This window comes from Mirounga leonina, unplaced genomic scaffold (genome assembly GCF_011800145.1).
Source record: "Mirounga leonina isolate KUSES-001 unplaced genomic scaffold, KU_Mleo_1.0 Mir_481, whole genome shotgun sequence".
NCBI lineage: Eukaryota > Metazoa > Chordata > Mammalia > Carnivora > Phocidae > Mirounga > Mirounga leonina.
In genome coordinates, this window is record NW_023270773.1 from 3336688 (window position 1) to 3355336 (window position 18649).

Below are 18649 nucleotides of genomic sequence, written 5' to 3' on the forward strand. Positions count from 1 at the left end.
GTGACAGCCACATTTCCCGTCTGCCGATCAACTTCTCTCAGGGGAAGGCCCGACATATGGGAGGTGACATAGGGAGGCCACAGCAGATGGCAGAGGAGCCCAGGAGCTACTGGGAGGGTGTCTCATGTTGGGGCAGCGTCTGAAGTCCTGGGCTTCTTGGGCAACAGTGGACCCAGGGCCCCCCAGTCTTCAGGAGCCCCTTCTCCCTCAGAAGAGGAGGGCCCTCCCTGAGCTGTGTGCTGCTCCTTCTGAAGGCTCCCCTCATCCCATGCCTCTCTTGGTCCCTGCTCTGGGCCTCTGTGTTCGCCATGTCCCCCCTGCAGGCTTGGAACCGCTTGTGATCCTGGGCCTTTCCCAGGTACACTAATTCTCATCTGTGTGAATGTAAGTGATCCTCTGTCCATCTCTCTGTTCCAGTTACCTAGAACTTAGGTAAACTTGGGTCTCCCTGCTTAAGAAGCCCTGGGTCTTTCTGGAGTGTGAGGTTCATCTGGGGGTGGCTCCCATCTTACCCCCGCTGCCGCCGCTGAAGTCAGAGTCGAATGGATCCTAGGCCTCCCCCCCAATCTAGGGGCCCAAAGAGGGGCTAGGGGCATGGGGAGGCAAGTTGGTGCCCAGGGCACAAGATTAAGGAGGCTGGGAGCAAGCGCCCTGCTCTGAGTCACTGGGGTCTTCATCACAGGTAATATGGCTGCAGGGCTGGAGCCTACTAAAACCGTGGGGGCTCAGGCAGGAAGGGGTGACAGAGGAAGGGATTGATAAGCTCATTTCCTGGTTCTGCTGAGGACCCTGAGGAGTGCTGGGTGTGGCTAGAGCCATGCGAATAAACCTCTTTTGGGGATCACAACCCTGGGTGACAGGGCACTGGGACCACCTGACTGGGGGATAGACATATAAGGGACACAGTGTCCCATGGGTGAGGCTGCTTGGCAGGGACATACATCTGAGGGACAGGTCTCTTCTGAACCATTTGCTTCTGGTCCTGGGTGTCTGCCCCAGAAATGACAGCCGCATTTTGAGGTGTTTGAAGAGAATGTCTTTGTTGACTCATCGATTCTGACAGAGGAGACTCTGTATCAGCTGGTGGGAAACAGATAAGCATGCACAGTGGACAACATGGGGGAGAGTTTAATAAAGGACTACTTACAGAGAGTGGGTGTGCATGAGACACTGTGGTTCTAGCTCATTAACGGGTCACCATTATTGCCCCCTCAATCCTGGGGCCTGAAGGGGTGAGGGGAGGGAGCCGTTGGAGAGTGCCAACCCACTGTGGCCAGGCTCCTCTTCCCCATGACACTTTCTGCTGTGTGTCACAAACCTGATCCTAACGCAGCCTGCCCCTGTCCCCCAGCCCCTACCCCCCAGCCAAGATTGTGTCTAGTGGACCAAGCTGGGCCACCAGTCCTCAGAAGGGCCAGCAAGCTCTCTTCAGGAATCCTGAGCGTACAAAACCACAACCACAAGCATGGTCGCTGCAGTACCTTTGGTAAAAGCTAGGAGCTGGACACAAACCTCGTGTCCCAGTCAGGGGGCAGGGCGCCTGGACTCTGGTCCACCACCCGAAGGAAAACTGGCAGCCGCCAACGGAATGAGTCGGCTCCGTGTGGACAGAGGGCTCCTGCAGGTCAACCAGAATGCAGGCTGCCAGGCAACACGTGTGGTCAAAGGTCACTCTGGTCAAACAGCAAACGTGACAAGACACCTGGCTGTGCTGCAGAGGACTAGTCTGGAAGGGCTCCTACTTCCAAGGACAGGAGGGGGGCTTTCACCCTGCATAGAAAGCCTTGTAGTGTCTTGTTTGGGTTTACAATAAGCATGTACAGAATTCCTTTAAGAGTGATTTATATAAAGAAGTGTTTTAGATCTGTAAAAAATTAGAGCTAAAATGTGGTGAAGGGAGAATGAACAGAAAAAGATGCAGGTGTTCTTCCCCAACCAGCATTTGGCAACTGCTGTCAGCTACCCAACGTGCACTGGGCACCCACAGTGTGCTAGGCACTGTGTGGGGCACTCTTCGGGGACTGACCAGAACAGCTGTTTGCAAAATGCTCACCATCTCGGAGAAGCAGGTAGGATATGCCCAGATGTGTCCACCTGCTTGTGGCACGGGGTGGGCGGGGATGAGTGGGCACCCACCCAGGGCTGCGGGGTGTGGGGCAGGTGGGGAGGAGGAGCCAAAGATGACCACTTGGCCAGAAGGGGCCTGAGAGACCCTCTTGTCCTTCCTCCTCCAGAGGAGCAAGGCTGCCCAGGGATCCCACAAGTCTGTGGCCAAGGGACAGTGGACAGTCAGCTGCAAGTCCTATTGATTACAGAAAAGTCCCAAGCAGGGATGACAGGTGGGGTGTTTCCTCATTTGCTGGCTTTGACAAGTCCTGCTTGCCTGGACCACTGAGAGGAGAAGGCTCCTGAGGCCGACCCAGGAAAGTTGGCAGGGTGCCTACATGGGCAGCTAATGTGTGCTGAGGGCGAGAGAGGCGGGCCGCGGGGGAACCAGTGTCTCGTGTCTGCAGTTCCGAGCCAGAGGGGAATGTTTGGTGACTCTGTAGGTGGCACTGGCCTCCCAGATGATCACCGCAGTGCACCCACCAGTGGGGCAGTGGGGGGCTCCTGGGCAGCCAGTGCGGGCCTTTCCTGGCTCCCAACCCACTAAAGAGAAGTGGCTGAGCTCTGGGGCTCAGCGTGGTGGGTGGGCAGACACGGATGGCTTCATGTCACCCCTCCATGGTCACGGAAGGCACTGCCCATGCTTCTGGTGCAGGCCCCAGCTAACAGCAACCCAGGCTGGAGGATGTCGTGCTCTCCTGGGTCTCGAGTTGACTCCCCTCCATTCCTGTAAGGAGGGAGAAGTCACGTGGCATTAACTAAGCACGTGCAGCTGACACGGGGCAGCCTCCCTCCCCTGCCACTGGCACCTTCTGGTGACTGCTAGTCAGAGCTGAGCTTGACCTTGCAGGCCTCTCTATCAAGGCCTTGGTGACCTGGCACAGGCCGAGAGGCCTAGGATGTATTCCAGATGGTGGAATAGTGTGGGGGAAAGACACAGACTGGGAGAGCCAAAGCCAGGACACAGGCACGCAGCCAGGGATGCCCAGCCTGGCTCATGAGGAAGCTGCCGGGAGGGCAAAGAGAGCCAGGGAGCGAGTCTGAGCTGGCAGGCAGGGTCAGGGAGGCTGAGGGCCTGACGTCAGAGTAGTGACAAAAAGGGTACCCCAGAGAGGACAGCACAGGAGGACAAGTTAAGGGAGTGGCCTCTTGGGACGGGAGGCTGGTGGACGTGGGTTTTGGGCTGCAAGCCTGCTCCCCAGCCCTGGCCCTGCAGTCTGTACGCACGGATGAGGTCTCCCTCGCCGACCTGGAGCCGGGCGCCACTCCTCCTCTCCAAGTCCTGTAGAACCGACTGCTCAAATGCCAGGGCGGCTACGCGGCTGAAGAACGCCTTCACGTTCTCCCCTGGGGGCCCAAGAGACAGCCCTGACCCTATCGCCTTGGCCCTTACGTGCAGACGAATTTGGGAGCCAGCGGGTGTGGGAGCCAGGGCGGCACACCCGTGGGGCTGTCTGGGGCAGCAGAGGGCAAGGGATGGGGCTGGCTGGCCTGGCTTCCCACCTCCGGGGGCTCCACAGCACCCTGCCCTGGAAGCTCCCTCAAATCTCCGAGCCTTGGTTTCCCAGCATCTACTCTTCCAATTAATCACCACTGAGCATCTCCTGTGGGCCTGGCGCCAGGATGAGTGGAGATCAGAAGGGTGTCTGCTTTCCTGTCACTTTTGAGCACCTGTCCAGTGGGCAGCTGCTGTCAACTCCCACATAGAGACTTTGTGCCTCCTCCCTCAGGGGGAGAAGGCCACCCATCTGGGCACAGGGCTAGGTTCCAGCCCCCGACATGTGCACTGCCCTTGTGCAGCCAACAACCTATACAACTGCACAGGGCAACCCTGCTTGGCCCATAGGGAGTTCCCAGTGAATCTTCTGTTACTCTAAGCAGGGGGGGGGTCCGCATAGGGCACGGGGGATGCTGTCAGGAAGCAGAGGGAACTGGGTATGGGCACTGCCATGCTTTGATCTGTGTTGGGCTGGAGGCTGGTGCCTACCCTTAATACTCCCATCCTTGCCTCCCCCAGTCCTTGGCCAGACGTCAACTGTGGCCCCTTACCCGGGGCAAGGACCACAATGCGTAATTCCAGAGTCCTCAGAGCCGCTGGGGGCTTCTATGAGCCAGGCACTGCATGTTACTTCATTTCACACCCCCCTCCCACCAACAACCTGTGTATTTTAAGTGTGTCTTTTGCTTCTCTGCATTTTCTAGTTTTCCCTCACTGAATACATATGGCTTTTGTAATTTAAAACACCTTTTCACAGTAAAAATGAAATGAGATGGGCAGGGTCACCCCATTTCCCAGATGAGGACACTGAGGCTGAGATGTTAGGCATCTTGCCAGGGCTGGAGTAAGCAGTGGCCCGTGGGTGAGGGCAGCTCAGGGGCTGGGGGCTCAGTGTGGTGGCGGGGGGGCCCCGTGTGGCTGGAGGACAGATTGGTGGGATGTGGATGAGGGTCAGGGGGCCATGAGCAATGTTGCAGTGTCTTCCATGATGACACCCAGGGAAGGGATGGGAGCCCCCAGTTACTGGGCCCTTCTATGTGCCAGCCAGGAGGTGCCTCTTACCCACCTACCTTAGGATGGGGGGGCAGGATGGTACAGTGGTTACAGGTGAGGGCTGTATTCCAAACCCAGCCCTGCCGCTTCCTCCCTGTGACCCTGGAAGTGAGCTCGCAGGGATAAAATGGATCTGCCTCAAGGAGGGAGGGGGGATGCATTAGAGAACACGGGCCAGGGCCAGGTGTCACTATTCCTGTTGTCCATGGGGGACGGCTCCCGCTCTCCCTCCAGAGATGAGGAGACTCCTTTCAGGCAGTGGAAGGCCCTGCATGGTCACCAGCACAGCTGGCTGTGACTCAAGCATGCCATAGAGCCACTGAAGGAAACTCCCCGCACCCGCTGGGGCAACACCCCGCACCCACTCACCTGTCTTAGCGGACACCGACCAGTACTCGGCCTGCATCTCGTTGGCCAGACGCACAGCCTCCACTTCCGCCTGCTCACATGCAGCCCCTGACTGGGAGAAGCAGCCCTCCTGTGGGGGGGGGGGTGCTCCCCCCGTGCCTCCTCCCTCCCCACCTCACCCTGGGATGGGCGGCTTCAGTGCATGCATGGGGGTACACCTTCCACAGGGGTGAGATCCCAGTGATCCCTCTCCGATGAGACGAAGCACAGGTACCCCCAACTTTCAGCTCTGGGTCTTCCAATTCCCATCTGGGCACGTCAGCACCACCCTCCATTCCCCAAGCTCCAGCTGAAAGCGGCTGCATTTTCCCGAGGGCCATCACAAGCCTCTAGCTCTGGTGGGCTCACCAGAAGGTCCTTCTTGGTTCCCACAAGGAACACGAAGCAGGAGCCCGGCTCATTCTCCCTTAATGCATCCTCCAGCCACTGCCTGGAATGCACAGAGGGGAGACAGGCTGAGAGATGGCATCCATCCACCTAGAGAGGTCTGAGGAAGACTAGGGGATTGGGGTGCAGGCCCAGGTCCACCCCAGGGCTGGGAGCACTGAGCCTCGAGTTGCAGGGAGGGCACCCAGACCCCATCTGGGCCCCAGGTGAACTGTAGGTGGGTGGGGACACAAAAGCACGGGTCAGGGGAGGTGAGGACCCTGCCCTGGTTTGCCTTCACCCTGTGTTACCTTGGGGGAGTCCTGCCCTTTCATCAACTTGAGCGATCACCCCAACCACCCTCACAGGGCTTGGGAGAAGCAGGATATGAATGCCTTAAACCAAAGAGAGGTGAAGAGGACTTTCGTCCATTAACTGGATGATTCCCAGCAGAAGCAGATGACCTCCCAGAATTGGTCACGTTACCAGCTCTCTTGATCGGGTCTCTGTCCCAGAGAGCAAGGGCTATCCCTTCAGACAGGACTGGATATATGTAATTTGTAGGACCCAGGGCAAAGTGAAAATGTGAGGTCCCTCATCCAGCAATGATTAAAGCTTTCGAGATGGTGACAGCATAGCTTTAAAGCCCTCCTGAGTGCCGGCCCCTGTATGACCCGGCTGGCTGTGTACCCTGAGCTGATTCCACCTTCAGCGGATGGGTGCAGATCTTAAGGGATAATATGGCAATTGGACAGTAAGTGGCCTGTGGGCAGTCAATTCTGACAAGCGAGTCTGGTCCCTTGCACCTCCCACGGGGGCGCCCAGCTCATGGGCAATCCCGAACCCAAGGGGACCACAGGGGCAGCAGAGTCCCAGACTTGCCTGGTATGCCCCAGAGTCTGCACGTCAGTGAGGTCAAAGGCTGTGATGATCGCTGGACACACAGGGAGAAGCCAAGAGCCGGTCAGCAACAGGTGACACAAACATGGTGTACAAGGAGGGGCTCCCCTCAGGCAGCTCCCTGCTCCCCAGGAGAAAGCCAGAGAGGAGCCTGGCTCCCACAGAACTTCCAGGGTGGCCCCCAGACAATCACCCTGGTCCCCACTATGGAGGCTGGGAAGGAGACACCCCATGACTGCCTCTTGGGACCTACCCACCCACCACCCTCTCCAACCCATACCCAGAGGCCCAGCCCCAGGGGGTATCCAGGGAGGCAAGATAAGCTCATGGGCTTCTGTGTTCAAATCTCCCCTCTGCCACTTACAGCCAAGGGAACTCAGGTGAGGGCCTTAACTGCTGAGTGCCTCAGTTTCCCCATCTGTGAAATGGTAAGAGTGGTACCTCAGGCTCTCAGGGGTGCTGTGAGGTTTAAGCAAGAACAGCTAGTTTTACAAGGTTCGGTCTAGGGGCTGACACAGGACTTTTGACCAATGGCAGCGATGGCTATGAGGACAATTAGCAACAACCAGCTTTGGGGGAACAATTTCTGAGGAGCAGGGTGGTTCTCATCACCAGTCCTGCCCAGGTTGTGTGGTGTCCAGGGTCTCCAGGACCCCGCTGGAGGCCTGAGGGGAGTCCCATGGGGAGGACATTCTAGAAAGGCTGCCTCTGAATTGGGCCTGGGGATGTGAGCAGGGCCAGGCAGACCCTTCCCCTGCAGCTTGGCTTAAGGCTGTAGGAGGCCCCTTGAGGCAGAGGGGAATGAAGCAAAGGAGGATACTGAGGATGGTGACAGTGGCGGGCCCGGCTGCAGTTCCCAGGGTTGCGCCAGGCGCTTAACACCTCATCCTCAGGGGGTGTCATCCCCCTCAGAAGACGGGCCAGAGCTGGAACTCCAACCCAAGGCCAAGGTGCTCACAGCTTATTTCCTGGTTTAGCTTTTTTTCAAATCTCAAATGGCAATGTTATGATTTCTCTTTACCAGTATCCAGTAGACACAACTAGGCCTCATAACTTGAGCCTGGTTTTGGATACTGTGAATGGTTCTCATGTGTCCCACTGAAACCCCTGGGGAGTTGGAGTGGGGAGCCTGTGCTGCCACCTGCTGACTGGGAGGCCTGCCCAGTGCCTGGGCCACCCCCTCTGCCCCCTACTTGCAGGTGCAGTCCTCCTGTGGTCCCTCTGCTCCTCCCCTCCAGCCTCGCCTCCTCACACCTCCTCCGGGAGTCGACTCTGCTCTTCTTTCCTGGGGTCTCTGGACATGCACCTCCCCCTCTGAGCATCCTTCTGAGCTGAAACTGAGGTTGAGACCCCCAGGGAGCACCTGCCAGCACAGGGTCCCTGAAGGATGTGACTGCTGAGGCCAACCCCAGGCCCAGCTGGCTGGAAGGCAGTCTCCTCATCCCCTGGGGATTTTCTCAGTGGTACTTGGAGAGCAGATTTGGTGCCTGTGCAGAGGACCTGGACTTCCTGTTATGAGCCCAGTGGGAGCCTCCTGCTGCACATGGCTGAGGGTCCCACCATTGCTATCACCCAGATGCTCACCCTGGGCACCCCGGTAGTAGGCAGATGCAATGCACTTGAACTTCTCCTGCCCTGCTGTGTCCCAGCTGTGTGGTGGCAGAGACAGAAAGGGAAAAAGAGAGGTGGCAGATTAAGCAACTGCAGTGGTCTGAGCCAGCAGGCTGGCGGGGCTGTGGGCAGGCAGGCCCTAGGGCCTGTGCCAACTACCGGCCAGAGGTCCCCGCCCCGCAATTCCTCGTGATTTCCTTCCTAAGGTACCCCGTGGGGGAATTCCCTGGCTGGATTCACCATGCCTGTGGGGGAAGGGCATGCCCTAGTTCCACTGCCTGGATGAATGGAGTTGTAGCTCCGCCCCTTTGGACCGTGCCATTAAAAAGGAGAATACACTCCCTGATGTGCTTGCTCTGAAGATGTGGAAGTCCACCTGTAGACGAGGCCCCATGAATGGGACTGGCCCTCCCCGCTATGGTTCTGCTACTTGCTCATGTGTGGCTGGGCCATGGCTCCATGTTCTGCACTGCAGCAGAGGGGAGGCTCAGTCTCTGAGTGGGGGGTGGGAGTGTCTAACAGGGACGTGGTTTGTATCTCCTGGGTAACTCTGATCAGTTAGTTTTGGCTCTCTGGAGAAGTGGAGACCCGGCTCTATGGAAAAGAATGCAACAATCGATTAATGATGTCTGCCATCGGCACAGGATAGGACAGGGGGACACACATACTGAGATCTACTTGCTCTGGTTTAGAACCAGGCAGGTGGTCAATATGCAGAGCTGAGTCTGAAAATCCATCCCTTTTTTAAAATTAACAGATCAAAATTTAACTTTCTTCCATAAATGGAAAAGTAGACAAGCCATGAATAAGATCTCAACGGTCTGAAATCTTTTGAAGCAATTCAGCATTGATGCAGAACTTTTTGGCCCTATTCTGTCATGAATTCATTCATATTGTCTTTCTGAAGATGACGCTGGGTGGGAAACTGGGAGGGTGGCTTGGAGGTGGGGCCAGTGGGTAGCTGGCAGTGGCCTCAATGTAGGGACAATGAGAAGGCAAGCCAGGGCAGCGTCTCTGTTGTGGTTAGATAAGGCTGATGGCCTGCTCTCAGCCTGGCTCCACCTAGGCCATCCCACCAGCTCTGTGCTCCTCAGCTCTCCTGGCTCCAGAGCCCCTCGGGCCTCAGCCTTGCATTTTCACAGTCTCTTCTGCTCTGGTCTGGCCCTGTACTCTCCCTCGGGCAAGATTCGGTGGTGCCACCTGGCTCTAGGACCACACTGGGGCTGTCCTCAGAGAAGTGGGCATTATCATGACAGGGTAAGGAACTGAGGTCCATGAGAGGGTGAGCTCCATTCTGATGACCACAGATCCCCAGGCTAAGCCCAGGCAGGGCTTAGAGGATTGAGGAATGAAACCAGAGGATCAGGTGTGACCCCCAGTGAGAGAGAAAGGAGAAGGGGACTAGGACAGAGGCAGCAGGCAAGGGGGGCGGGTAGGGGCAGCTGGGCGGAGAGCCTAGAAAAGGGAGGGGGCCACACAGGAGAGCCTGGAAGGGCAAGAAGTCACACAGGAGAGGGTAGGGCTGGTGACACAGATAGACCTGCACAATCATCCAGGTGCCAGAGGAGAGGGACGGCAAGGTCCAGAGCTCTAGTGCGAAAGTGTGAGCCTGGGGGAGAGACTCTGGGCTGTTCTAAGGGAAACTACAGGGGAGGGGCTGAAGCCAGTGGGCCACTGAGAGGCAGAGACATGGGGTCTGGCAGGGAAGCAGACAGAGGGAGAGAGACAGGGGGAGTGGACTGAGGGCAGAGGGGTGAGGAGGAGGGGGGTGCATCAAGCCTGAGGAAGGCACATGGACTAGGTGGCCTCCACCAGGCCCCAGCACTCAGGGACCACTGTGGGCTCCACTTTCCAGATGAGAACAGATGCTCAGAGGTTTGAAGTGACTTGCCAGAGGCCACCCTGCTGGCCTGGTGAGTAGGATCACCGAGGGCCAGGCAGGCTAGGGGCGGGGACCCAGAGCCAGAACTCGAGGGGCGGGTATCAGGGGAGGACGAGGGTGGGTGGGCACATTGGGCTGTGAGGACTTTCCCAGGTCTGATGACCAATGTGAGACACCCATGGGGAGTGACGGAGTATACAGGGCTTCAGGGAACTGGAAAAGCCCAGTGTCATACCATTCCTGTTTGTCCAGATAGGTCCTCACCAAACACCACAGGGCACAGTCCAGAAGGAGCTCACCAAGGCTTTCCCCATGGGCTTCCCTCCACAAAGCCCACCCACGAGCCACACAGGACATGGTGTGACATGATGGCGACTTACATCTGCAGGCTGTAGGGAATCCCAGCGATCTCAAAGCGCTCGATTTCAAAGTCTACCCCGATGGTGGCCTTGTAGTCACGGTCAAAGACATTCTTGCAAAACCTGTGGGAGTCGAGGAAGGCATCAGAGAGACTGTGTGTGGAAGCTTTGCTCATGACAGTCAAAGTCTGCAGGCAACAAAAAGTCTACCCACAGGGAATATAAGGAGATGATGGTCCGCGGAGATAGACAGTAGACAGACAGCCGCCGACGAGAACTGTGTTGGGGAAGAGAATCTGCTGCAGCCAGAAGGCAAATTGCTGCAGGTCAGTGCCAGTGAGGTGTGAGCCCATGGTCCTGGGGGATGGTGTCATGAATGTCAGGGTCCCAGAATGCTGCACCCCCCGCCACCCCCCCCCGCCACTCCCTAATGCCTTGTACCCCCTCCGAGGTGTGGTTCCCAGCAGCCACAGTTTTGACTATGACAACGTTATCTGGGCCTCCCAGGGAAAGGCATGACAACCAGTGCCGGGAGGTGTGGCCAAGCGGGCGCACCTGTGGATGAGGCTGGTCTTGCCCACGTAGAGATCACCAACGACAACCACCTTGGAGAGTCGCAGCCTGTGAGGGATACGGTTGTGTCGCTCGCAAGCAGAGTCATGGAACATCTTCACACATACAGGCCTTTCCTTCCCTGAGCTCCCCACTCGTGAGCCATGTCTCAGTCCCTGACAGGGGACGGGGCACCTGCTGAGACACTCTGGGATGTCTGTCCCCATGCCTGGCACTCAGAGGGGAGGGCAGGAGGGCCTGCATCTGTTCTGGGGACTCTGCTGTCTCTGGGGCTATGTGCTCTTGACCCCACTGGGCCCAAGCCCTGTTGTGAGAATTAGAATTGGGCACGATGGGAGGCTGGGTCTTGGGCTGATGGAGTAGAGGGAGGAGGCCCAGGTGAGGCTATGTCCAAGCTGGGGGCACACGCAGCAGGGAACCTGGAGTGAGCTCAGGGTGCAGACGCAGTGTCAGAGTGCAGGGGATATAGGCATGGGGGCAGAGCCCCTGCCCCCTCCGAATCACGCCCGGGGCTGCACGGGCTCCTGCTTTGTGCAAGCAGGTACTCCCTGACTGGGACACCACCATCACCGCCTGCCTTGGAGGTGTCTGCCAGGGCCACACAGGCCCCAAGGGGTGAGCAGTGGCCAGGACTCAGGCCAGGACTCAGCTCTGGGCTATGGCTTGAGGTAAAGTGGCTGTGAGGTTCTTGGGTTCTCGGAGGACCCTGCTCACTGAGAGCAGCCACCCCCCCACCCTGTGTGTGTGTCCTGCACTCCCTGCAGCAGCATGCCTGGCACTGTAGGTGGAAGTTTCTGCAGCTCATGCCAAAGGAGCGCAATGGGCAAACATCTGACCGGTACTTCCTCTGCCTGTAGACACCCGTGTCACCTGGTGACCTGGTCCAGCTCCCCTGGCCATGTCCGGGGGCCCAGAGGCTGTGTCTTCTCTGCTCCCAGGTGGCCTCTGGTCCTAGGGCAGGGTGGACCTGACTCCACTTCCCAGATGATGGAGTAAAGGTACTGCCGAGGTATTACGGAAGCACCCACTGGGCCTCAGGTTCTCACCTCCCAGAGCCATTGTGAAGAGTCAGAGAGGTAGTTGTATGGAACCGGCCCTCCCTAACTGGTGGCCGTTGCTCTCATCCCATGAGCCTTCGGACCTGAGCCTGGCCTCACTCTGCACCACCTAGGGAACCTAGGGGCCGGGGGCTTCCACTGCAAGCTCACCACACCTGTGGGACACCTGGGAGCTCCTCAGGAGGAGAGGCAAAGCAGGCCCCGGTACCTGTGTGTTAAGAGAAGGAGTAACTGGGGTGCCTGGGTGGCTCAGTCAATTAAGCATCTGCCTTCAGCTCAGGTCACGATCCCAGGGTCCTGGGTTTGAGCCCTGCATCGGGCTCCCTGCTTGCCAGGAAGCCTGCTTCTCCCTCTCCCTCTCCTGCTGCTCCCCCTGCTTGTGCTTGCTCTCTCTCTCTGTCAAATAAATAAATAAAAACTTAAAAAAAAACAAAGAGAAGGGGTAACTGGGGTGAGCTCCCTGTGCCGGTAGGACTAGGTGGTTCCAGGTGCTGCCAAGGCAGGAACAGGACAGACACAGCCCTTGCCCTCACAGGCTACGTCTAGTGGGGAATCCAGAGAAGCAAACTCGTAATTCTGTGAGATAAGTGCTTGGGACCCAGGAGGGGCACCCCGGGCAGCCCAGGCTGGGGAGCGGGGGTAGTGCGGGACGCCCCTGACACTATATTGTGAGCTGAAGGGTAGGAAAGACATTCCAGACAGAGGAAGCAGACATATGCCGAGACCCTGGCCTGAAAAGTCATAAGCGTGACTTACTGAGAAAAGGGAAAGCATTCTCTATGGCAGCAAAGCCAGATAAAAATCCCTATCAGCTCCAGGCCCACACTGGGCTGTACGGGTGTGGTCTGTGTAAGTGTTCCATTTCTTTGTTCATACATTCATCCATGCATTCATTCCCACCCGCTGCCTCCCCCCACATCCTGTGCCCCCTGGGTCGTGGGGTCACTCACCCCACAGTCCCCGTGTTCCTGTGCTGGCAGGTCGTGCTAACCTGCCCATGGAAGTGCTCCTTGAGCTGCAGGCAGGCATCAGGCGTGTACCACTGGAAAAAAGACAGACAGACAGATGGGCATTTCATCCTTCAAAGCTACAGCTTCATCACCAAGCAGGGCAGCGAGGTGGTGGCTTGCCTCCCGGCATTCCCTCCCTCCTGAGCCTTGAAGCTCCAGGCTCGTTAGCTTTCCCTGACCCCTCTGTCACAGCCGTCCTCTATCCCCTCAGTGGCCCTGAGACTCCAAGCTCTTGTGAGTCCTGAGGAGCAGCAGTGGGGGCCGGTCCAAAGGGCCCAGGTGGCAACTCGGAGAGCGGGGTCTCGCCTGGGGCAGCTGTGCCCTTACTGTGGGCATGTGGCAGGTCTCTGTCCTCTCTGGACCTGAGTGAGAAGAGGGGTGGGCTGTAAGGGCCCTTTTAACTCCACGATCCTTCCATGCCTTCTATGGATCTTGGATGGCATTTTTTGCTTTAAAAATATCTATGTGTTTGGAAAATGTCCTGGAGGGCTCTTTGGGCCTTCCACAGTTCTTGGAAGGCAAATCTGGGCTATGGTTGAAGAACATAACCGCAGGGTAGGAGGACCTGTGTCTCCCTCTAGCTGCTGTGTGATCCCAGGCAGCTGTCTAATGTCTCTGAACTTCAATTTCCCCAACTATAAGACCTCGAAAGCCTGGGGGCATAAAATGAAATAATGCTTGCAAAGCCATCAGGGCAGACCCAGCCTGGCATATACTAAGTGCTCAACAAATGTTCACGGCTATTAAGATGTCACAACACGTGTTGAACACACGTCTGTTTTATAATTGGGAAAGATGGGGCGCCTGGGTGGCTCAGTTGGTTAAGCGACTGCCTTCGGCTCAGGTCATGGTCCCGGGGTCTTGGGATCGAGTCCCGCATCGGGCTCCCTGCTCTGCGGGAAGCCTGCTTCTCCCTCTCCCACTCCCCCTGCTTGTGTTCCCTCTCTCGCTGTGTCTCTCTCTGTCAAATAAATAAATAAAATCTTTAAAAAATATATATAATTGGGAAAGATGACATTAAAGCAACTGAAGGTGACTGCTATGTTTTGTTCTCAGATTGGCGGAGGCTGAGGATGGAGCGTGGGGAGAAGGGCACCGTTGGAAGCTATTGGTGTGCCCTGCTGTGATATGGCAGCAGTCCCCCGGGCCACCCGCTCTGTCTTTTGGGGCACTGCTTCGACCCACAACTCCCCTGTGACAAGGACTCCACCCCCACCCCTAGCCATAGCGTTTCTTCTGAGTTCCCAGGCACTGAGATGGGCTCTGCCCTGGCCCATCTGCCCCCTCAGCTCCAGGCATGATGGAGGCAGCAGGGACAGTGAAAGGAGCTGTACAAAAGGGCAAGTCACAACACCTCAGTGAGCCCGTTTCCTCATCTGTAAAGCACTCATAACAGCAGCTCTTCATGTGGTCGTTGGAGGATCAAACGGGGGTGATGTAGATGAACAGCTTAGCCTTGCAGCCCACGTTCATGTGGAACAGTGTCAGCTACCTCATGAGAAAGCTGGATGCTTTTTCCTGTAGACTTTCATGTCAGCTTCAAACGGGGGGTCAGCCTGGCCATGGTGGTGGTCACTAGAGGAATCCCCCACCATTTTGGATGCACTGAAGAAATGTAGTAAGGAAGACTGGGCAGGAAGTGTGAGCTGATTTTAGAAACAGGGAAACTGAGGCACAGAGTAATGGGAGGGGCTTGCCCCACCTGGACCACGAATTTCTCAGGACTCAAGTGTGTGACCCTGGGATACAGGATGAACTGCCACAGACAGGAGCGGGGAGAATCTCGCCCTCAGTGAAGACATGATGGATGCCCCAGGCTGCCTCTCAGGGTAAGGGAAGGTTGGAGCCCTGGAGTCAGACCCAGGTCAAGTCCTGGCTCTGCCATGCCCAACTGTGTGATGTCAGGCAGCCCTCCCTACTTCTCTGAGCCTTGCTGATCTATTCTGGAAATGGGAGTCCTCTGTCCCGTGAGACCTGAACTGTTTTGTGCTGATCACACTTCCCTTCCTTTTGGCTCACTAAACATCAGTGTCCATCATCCCTGGTGACCACGTTCAAGCTCTCTAGGGAAGCAGTTGTCTGGGCCTCTGTTGAAATGGAAAATTCTGGGGGAATTGTCCACAGGTCCGAGGCACCACAGCCTTCTCTGTGGGTGTGTAGAAGCAGAAAAGGTGAGAAGGTATGACTGCCGGCCCAAATTACCCAAAGTCTGCAGTCACCTCCTTCCTCCTTACCAGCCTGGGCACAGAATTCAACAGACAGAGGGGTCACTCCATGGAGAGGATTTTTCCCTCCATGTCTGTCCCAAGTCACATGGAGGCAACCACTGAGAACAGGATCTTGTGTCCTTCCAGAGATATTTTTGGCATGTATAAACAAACATATACATTTGTTTTCTGCCCTCTCCTTTTGCCACCCGTGGAAGTATGCTAGACACACTGCTCCATTCCTTGCATTTTTACTTAATTGACTTTGGACCTTACTTCACATCCAGTCCTGGAGGGAAGCCTCATTCTTCCTCCTGTCTGTGTCAGGAAGGAGCATTTTGCTGTTGAAGCAGCGCCCCCTGGAGGACATTTACGTTTTGTCTGACCTTCCGCTTTACAAACTGCTCCGATGTCTGGCCTTGAATGGCTGGATCAGAAGGCAGGGGCATCGCAATGGTGGGAAATACTGTCCCACTGCCCCTCTAGGGGTTGGACTGATTTGTATTGCCTGATGCAATTAATACTGGATTTTAATACACATGGAAGAGGGCCGTGCTTTCAGCAGGAACTGAAGGCAGAATGGTAAGGCGGGAGGACCCTGGATTTGGTGTCAGGAAACCAGAGTGCTATTTTGATAATAGTAATAATAACAACGAGAACAGCAGTGACCACGACTCAGGTAAGGGAACTCCCGTTTGCCAACAGCCAGGCACCCAATGTGAGGAATTAGCCTTATGTATCAGCGGCTCTGAGAGGCTGAGTAATTTGCCCACAGTCACATACTTCTAATGACAGAGTCAGGATCCACACTCAGGACCTTTGGACTGCAAAGTCTGTACCTTTAACCTTCATGCCACATTGTCTCCTGCTGTCCCCCTTAACCTGCTGGTCCACCTTGGGCAAGTCAGTGCCAAGTCTCCCTGTTTCTGAAGAAGTCTAGTAAGTTCCCAGGGTCCGTTAGAGAGGGACTGACCTCCCCGATTCTCCTGCTTTGTTTCCGGTGGGGGATGCAGGTGGGGAAATGTGGGTGTGGACGTGGTGTTGGGAGAGCAGGGTACACAGAGAGGGCTGGCTAATGACTCTCTACCTTCGGGAAGCTGGTGATGATGCGGTCCCGGCTCACGGGTGGCCCCAAAGGCGTCAGCGAGGACCTCATCCTTCCAGAGTGTCCTGTGGACCCAACCAGGGGAAAGAGAGTTAGGGAGCTGTGGCAGTCCCTGGGGACTCATCCTCAAGTTTATGTTTAACCTCTCAGTAGCTTTAAACATTGATCCACACACCTCCTTCTCTGTCAGGGAAACTGGCCAGAGGTCATCTCTTTCCATCTGCAGGCAGTTTGGCTGGGGTGGGCATGGAGGGGACCAGGCTTTCCTGGCCCTGCCTGGGAGTCAGGAAGACCTGGGTCTCCTCCTGCCAGGTGTCTAACCAGGAGTGGCCCCTCTCTGAACTTATCACTGGGGTGTGAGTGGGGCATGGCGCAAACGCCAAGCTGTACATCATCACAGCCCAGGGGGAGGAAGCAGAATTGGGGTGGTCTCCAAGGGATGAAGGCTCTGGGTGGGTCAGGAGCCTTAGGCTTCAGCCCACAGGCATTTCCCCGTATGCCTTCACCGTGCCCAGCGCCTGGCCCTTCACACCTATTCAGCAGCCCTGCGTCTCCTGTCCTCCTCCTCTTCCCACTAGGGTGGCCTTGGCCAAGTCCTTAACCGGGCCTATCGTCCTCCCGGATCTGACCCGGCTCTCCTTCAGGACCAACACGGGCCTGGCCCAGGGCAGGCGCCCAGGAAATGAGGAGGCCCCGGGGCTGCAGGCTGCGGCGTTCGGGTTAGGGCTGTGGGAGGTGGGCGCGCAAGCGGCGCCCTCCCAACCAGGGCCTCCTGGACGTGCCTGCACGGAGCGGACTAGGGTGGGACAGAAGGGGCGGCGGACTCACCCGCGGAGGTTGCAAAAGCTCCAGAAGCCGCGCGGCCTGGTCTGGCTGGGCCCGTGGGGCCGCGATCACCATAGCAACCAGCGCCACGCGCGACCCGCCGGCGTCTAACGAATCCCCGGCGTCGGGGACGGGGTCTGGGCGGGGCTCACAGCGGAAAGAGTCCCACACGCGGTTCGCAAGGGCGGTCACCGTAGCAACCGGAGCCTCTTGGGGGGAGCAGCAGACGCTTCCGAGACATCGCTCGAACGCCGGCGATCACCATGGTAACGAGGGCGGGATCCGGCAGGCGGGCGGTGGGCGGGGACAGGGCGGCCAGGAGGCGGGGCCGAGGCCCCAGGGGCGGGGCGGGGTGGAGAGACTCGCGCCCCAGCTTCCGTGGGAAAGGTGGTAGTTTAAAGGAACGGGTAGGGATTATGTGAAGTGTTTAAATATTTATTTTCATAATATTAAATACGATTTTTTTCTGGTTATCTAAATATTTCGTGTTTTTCTTTATATATTACCATGGAGGGATCTCCAAGATCTTTTGACTCCTTTTTCTCACAACCCGTATCTGATTTATCAGTAAATCCAGTAGGTTCTACCCTGAAAATTTGTCCAATATCCTCTTACCGCCCGCCCCTTCCACTTTGTCCAAGCCAGCATCTTCTCTCCAACTGGTCGCCTTGCCTTTACCCTTGCCCTTATCCTATTCCCAGTTGGGTGACTCAGGGATCCTCCTGTTAAAACAAATCAGATCATGGCAATCTTTGGCTCCAAACCGTCCAGTGCCTCCTCATCTCTCTCAGATTAGTAAAATCTTTACAGTGGCCCAAGAGGCTTCACGTAATTTGCTCTGGCCTTATTTCCTCTCATCTTCTACCGCTTTCTCCCCATCCCCCCATCCCACACAGGCTCCCCTGGCCTCCTTACTGTTCCTGCAACACACCAGGCACCAGAGTATTTGTACTGGCTATTCCCTAAGCCTGGAATGCTTTTTCCCCAGATATTCACATTGCTCCCCTCCTTCCCCTTCTTCAAGTTTGCTCAGATAACACCACTAGATGAGGCCTCCCCAAAGCAGCCTATTTACAATTGTAGCATCCTCCCAACCCCTTATTCGGTTCTGTTTCTCCCAGGCACCTACTATTTTCTAATATATTATATAACTTATTGTTTTTGTTGATTGTCTATCTCCCTTCACTGGCTCCACGGAGAGCAGGGGTGTTTGTGTTTATTTCATCCATGTATCACGTGGGCTAAACAGTGCCTGGGCATAGCAGACATTTAGTGAATGTTAAGTGAATGAATAAATATTAAATTTTAAAAAAGAAGGTATAGAGAACACTGTTTGAAGTATCCTGCCACAATAAAAAGTAAATGAATCATATTTACTTGTGTAAGTTTAGCTTAGCTCTGGAAAGATACCAGTGGTTGTTACAGGTAAGGACAACCTGATGGCTGGGGACTGAGAAGGGAGGGAGACATCTTACTTTCATACTTTCTAGATTTTCCTCTATGTGCATATATTGCCTATTCAATAAATAACTCAAATGAAAATAAACAATTTGGAACACAGATGATAAACAACATCCCCCCATCTCTGGCCTTGCCAGGTCTTGATGTATTTTGGTGTGCTTCCCTCAATCAAGTCTTTCCCGCAGACACCTCCTCCTCTTGGCAATCATGGCATAAGAACTTTTGCT

The 18649-nt window shown here is 56.1% G+C and overlaps 1 protein-coding gene across 1 annotated transcript; it reads right to left on the reverse strand.

Annotated features, from left to right (window-relative positions):
* Positions 1–1364: 1364 nt before the first annotated feature.
* On the reverse strand, positions 1365–17046 carry RAB36 (RAB36, member RAS oncogene family). Its single transcript, XM_034989266.1, has 11 exons — positions 16965–17046; positions 16119–16201; positions 12765–12856; positions 10739–10804; positions 10205–10306; positions 7916–7980; positions 6314–6365; positions 5414–5495; positions 5027–5117; positions 3334–3453; positions 1365–2833 (listed from the first exon to the last, which is right to left on the reverse strand). The coding sequence occupies exons 2-11, from the start codon at positions 16185–16187 to the stop codon at positions 2769–2771; spliced, it is 804 nt and encodes a 267-aa protein (XP_034845157.1). The 5' UTR covers positions 16188–16201; positions 16965–17046; the 3' UTR covers positions 1365–2768.
* Positions 17047–18649: the final 1603 nt, after the last annotated feature.

Bases quoted from the DNA above. Each gene is read 5' to 3' on its own strand.
- RAB36 (XM_034989266.1), bottom strand. From the start codon at position 16,187: ATGAGGTCCTCGCTGACGCCTTTGGGGCCACCCGTGAGCCGGGACCGC. The intron at 10,805-12,764 runs GTGAGTGACCCC...TATCCCTCACAG, and splicing joins AGGAACACGGGGACTGTGGG to GCTGCGACTCTCCAAGGTGG. The intron at 5,496-6,313 runs GCAAGTCTGGGA...TGTGCATTCCAG, and splicing joins CAGACTCTGGGGCATACCAG to GCAGTGGCTGGAGGATGCAT.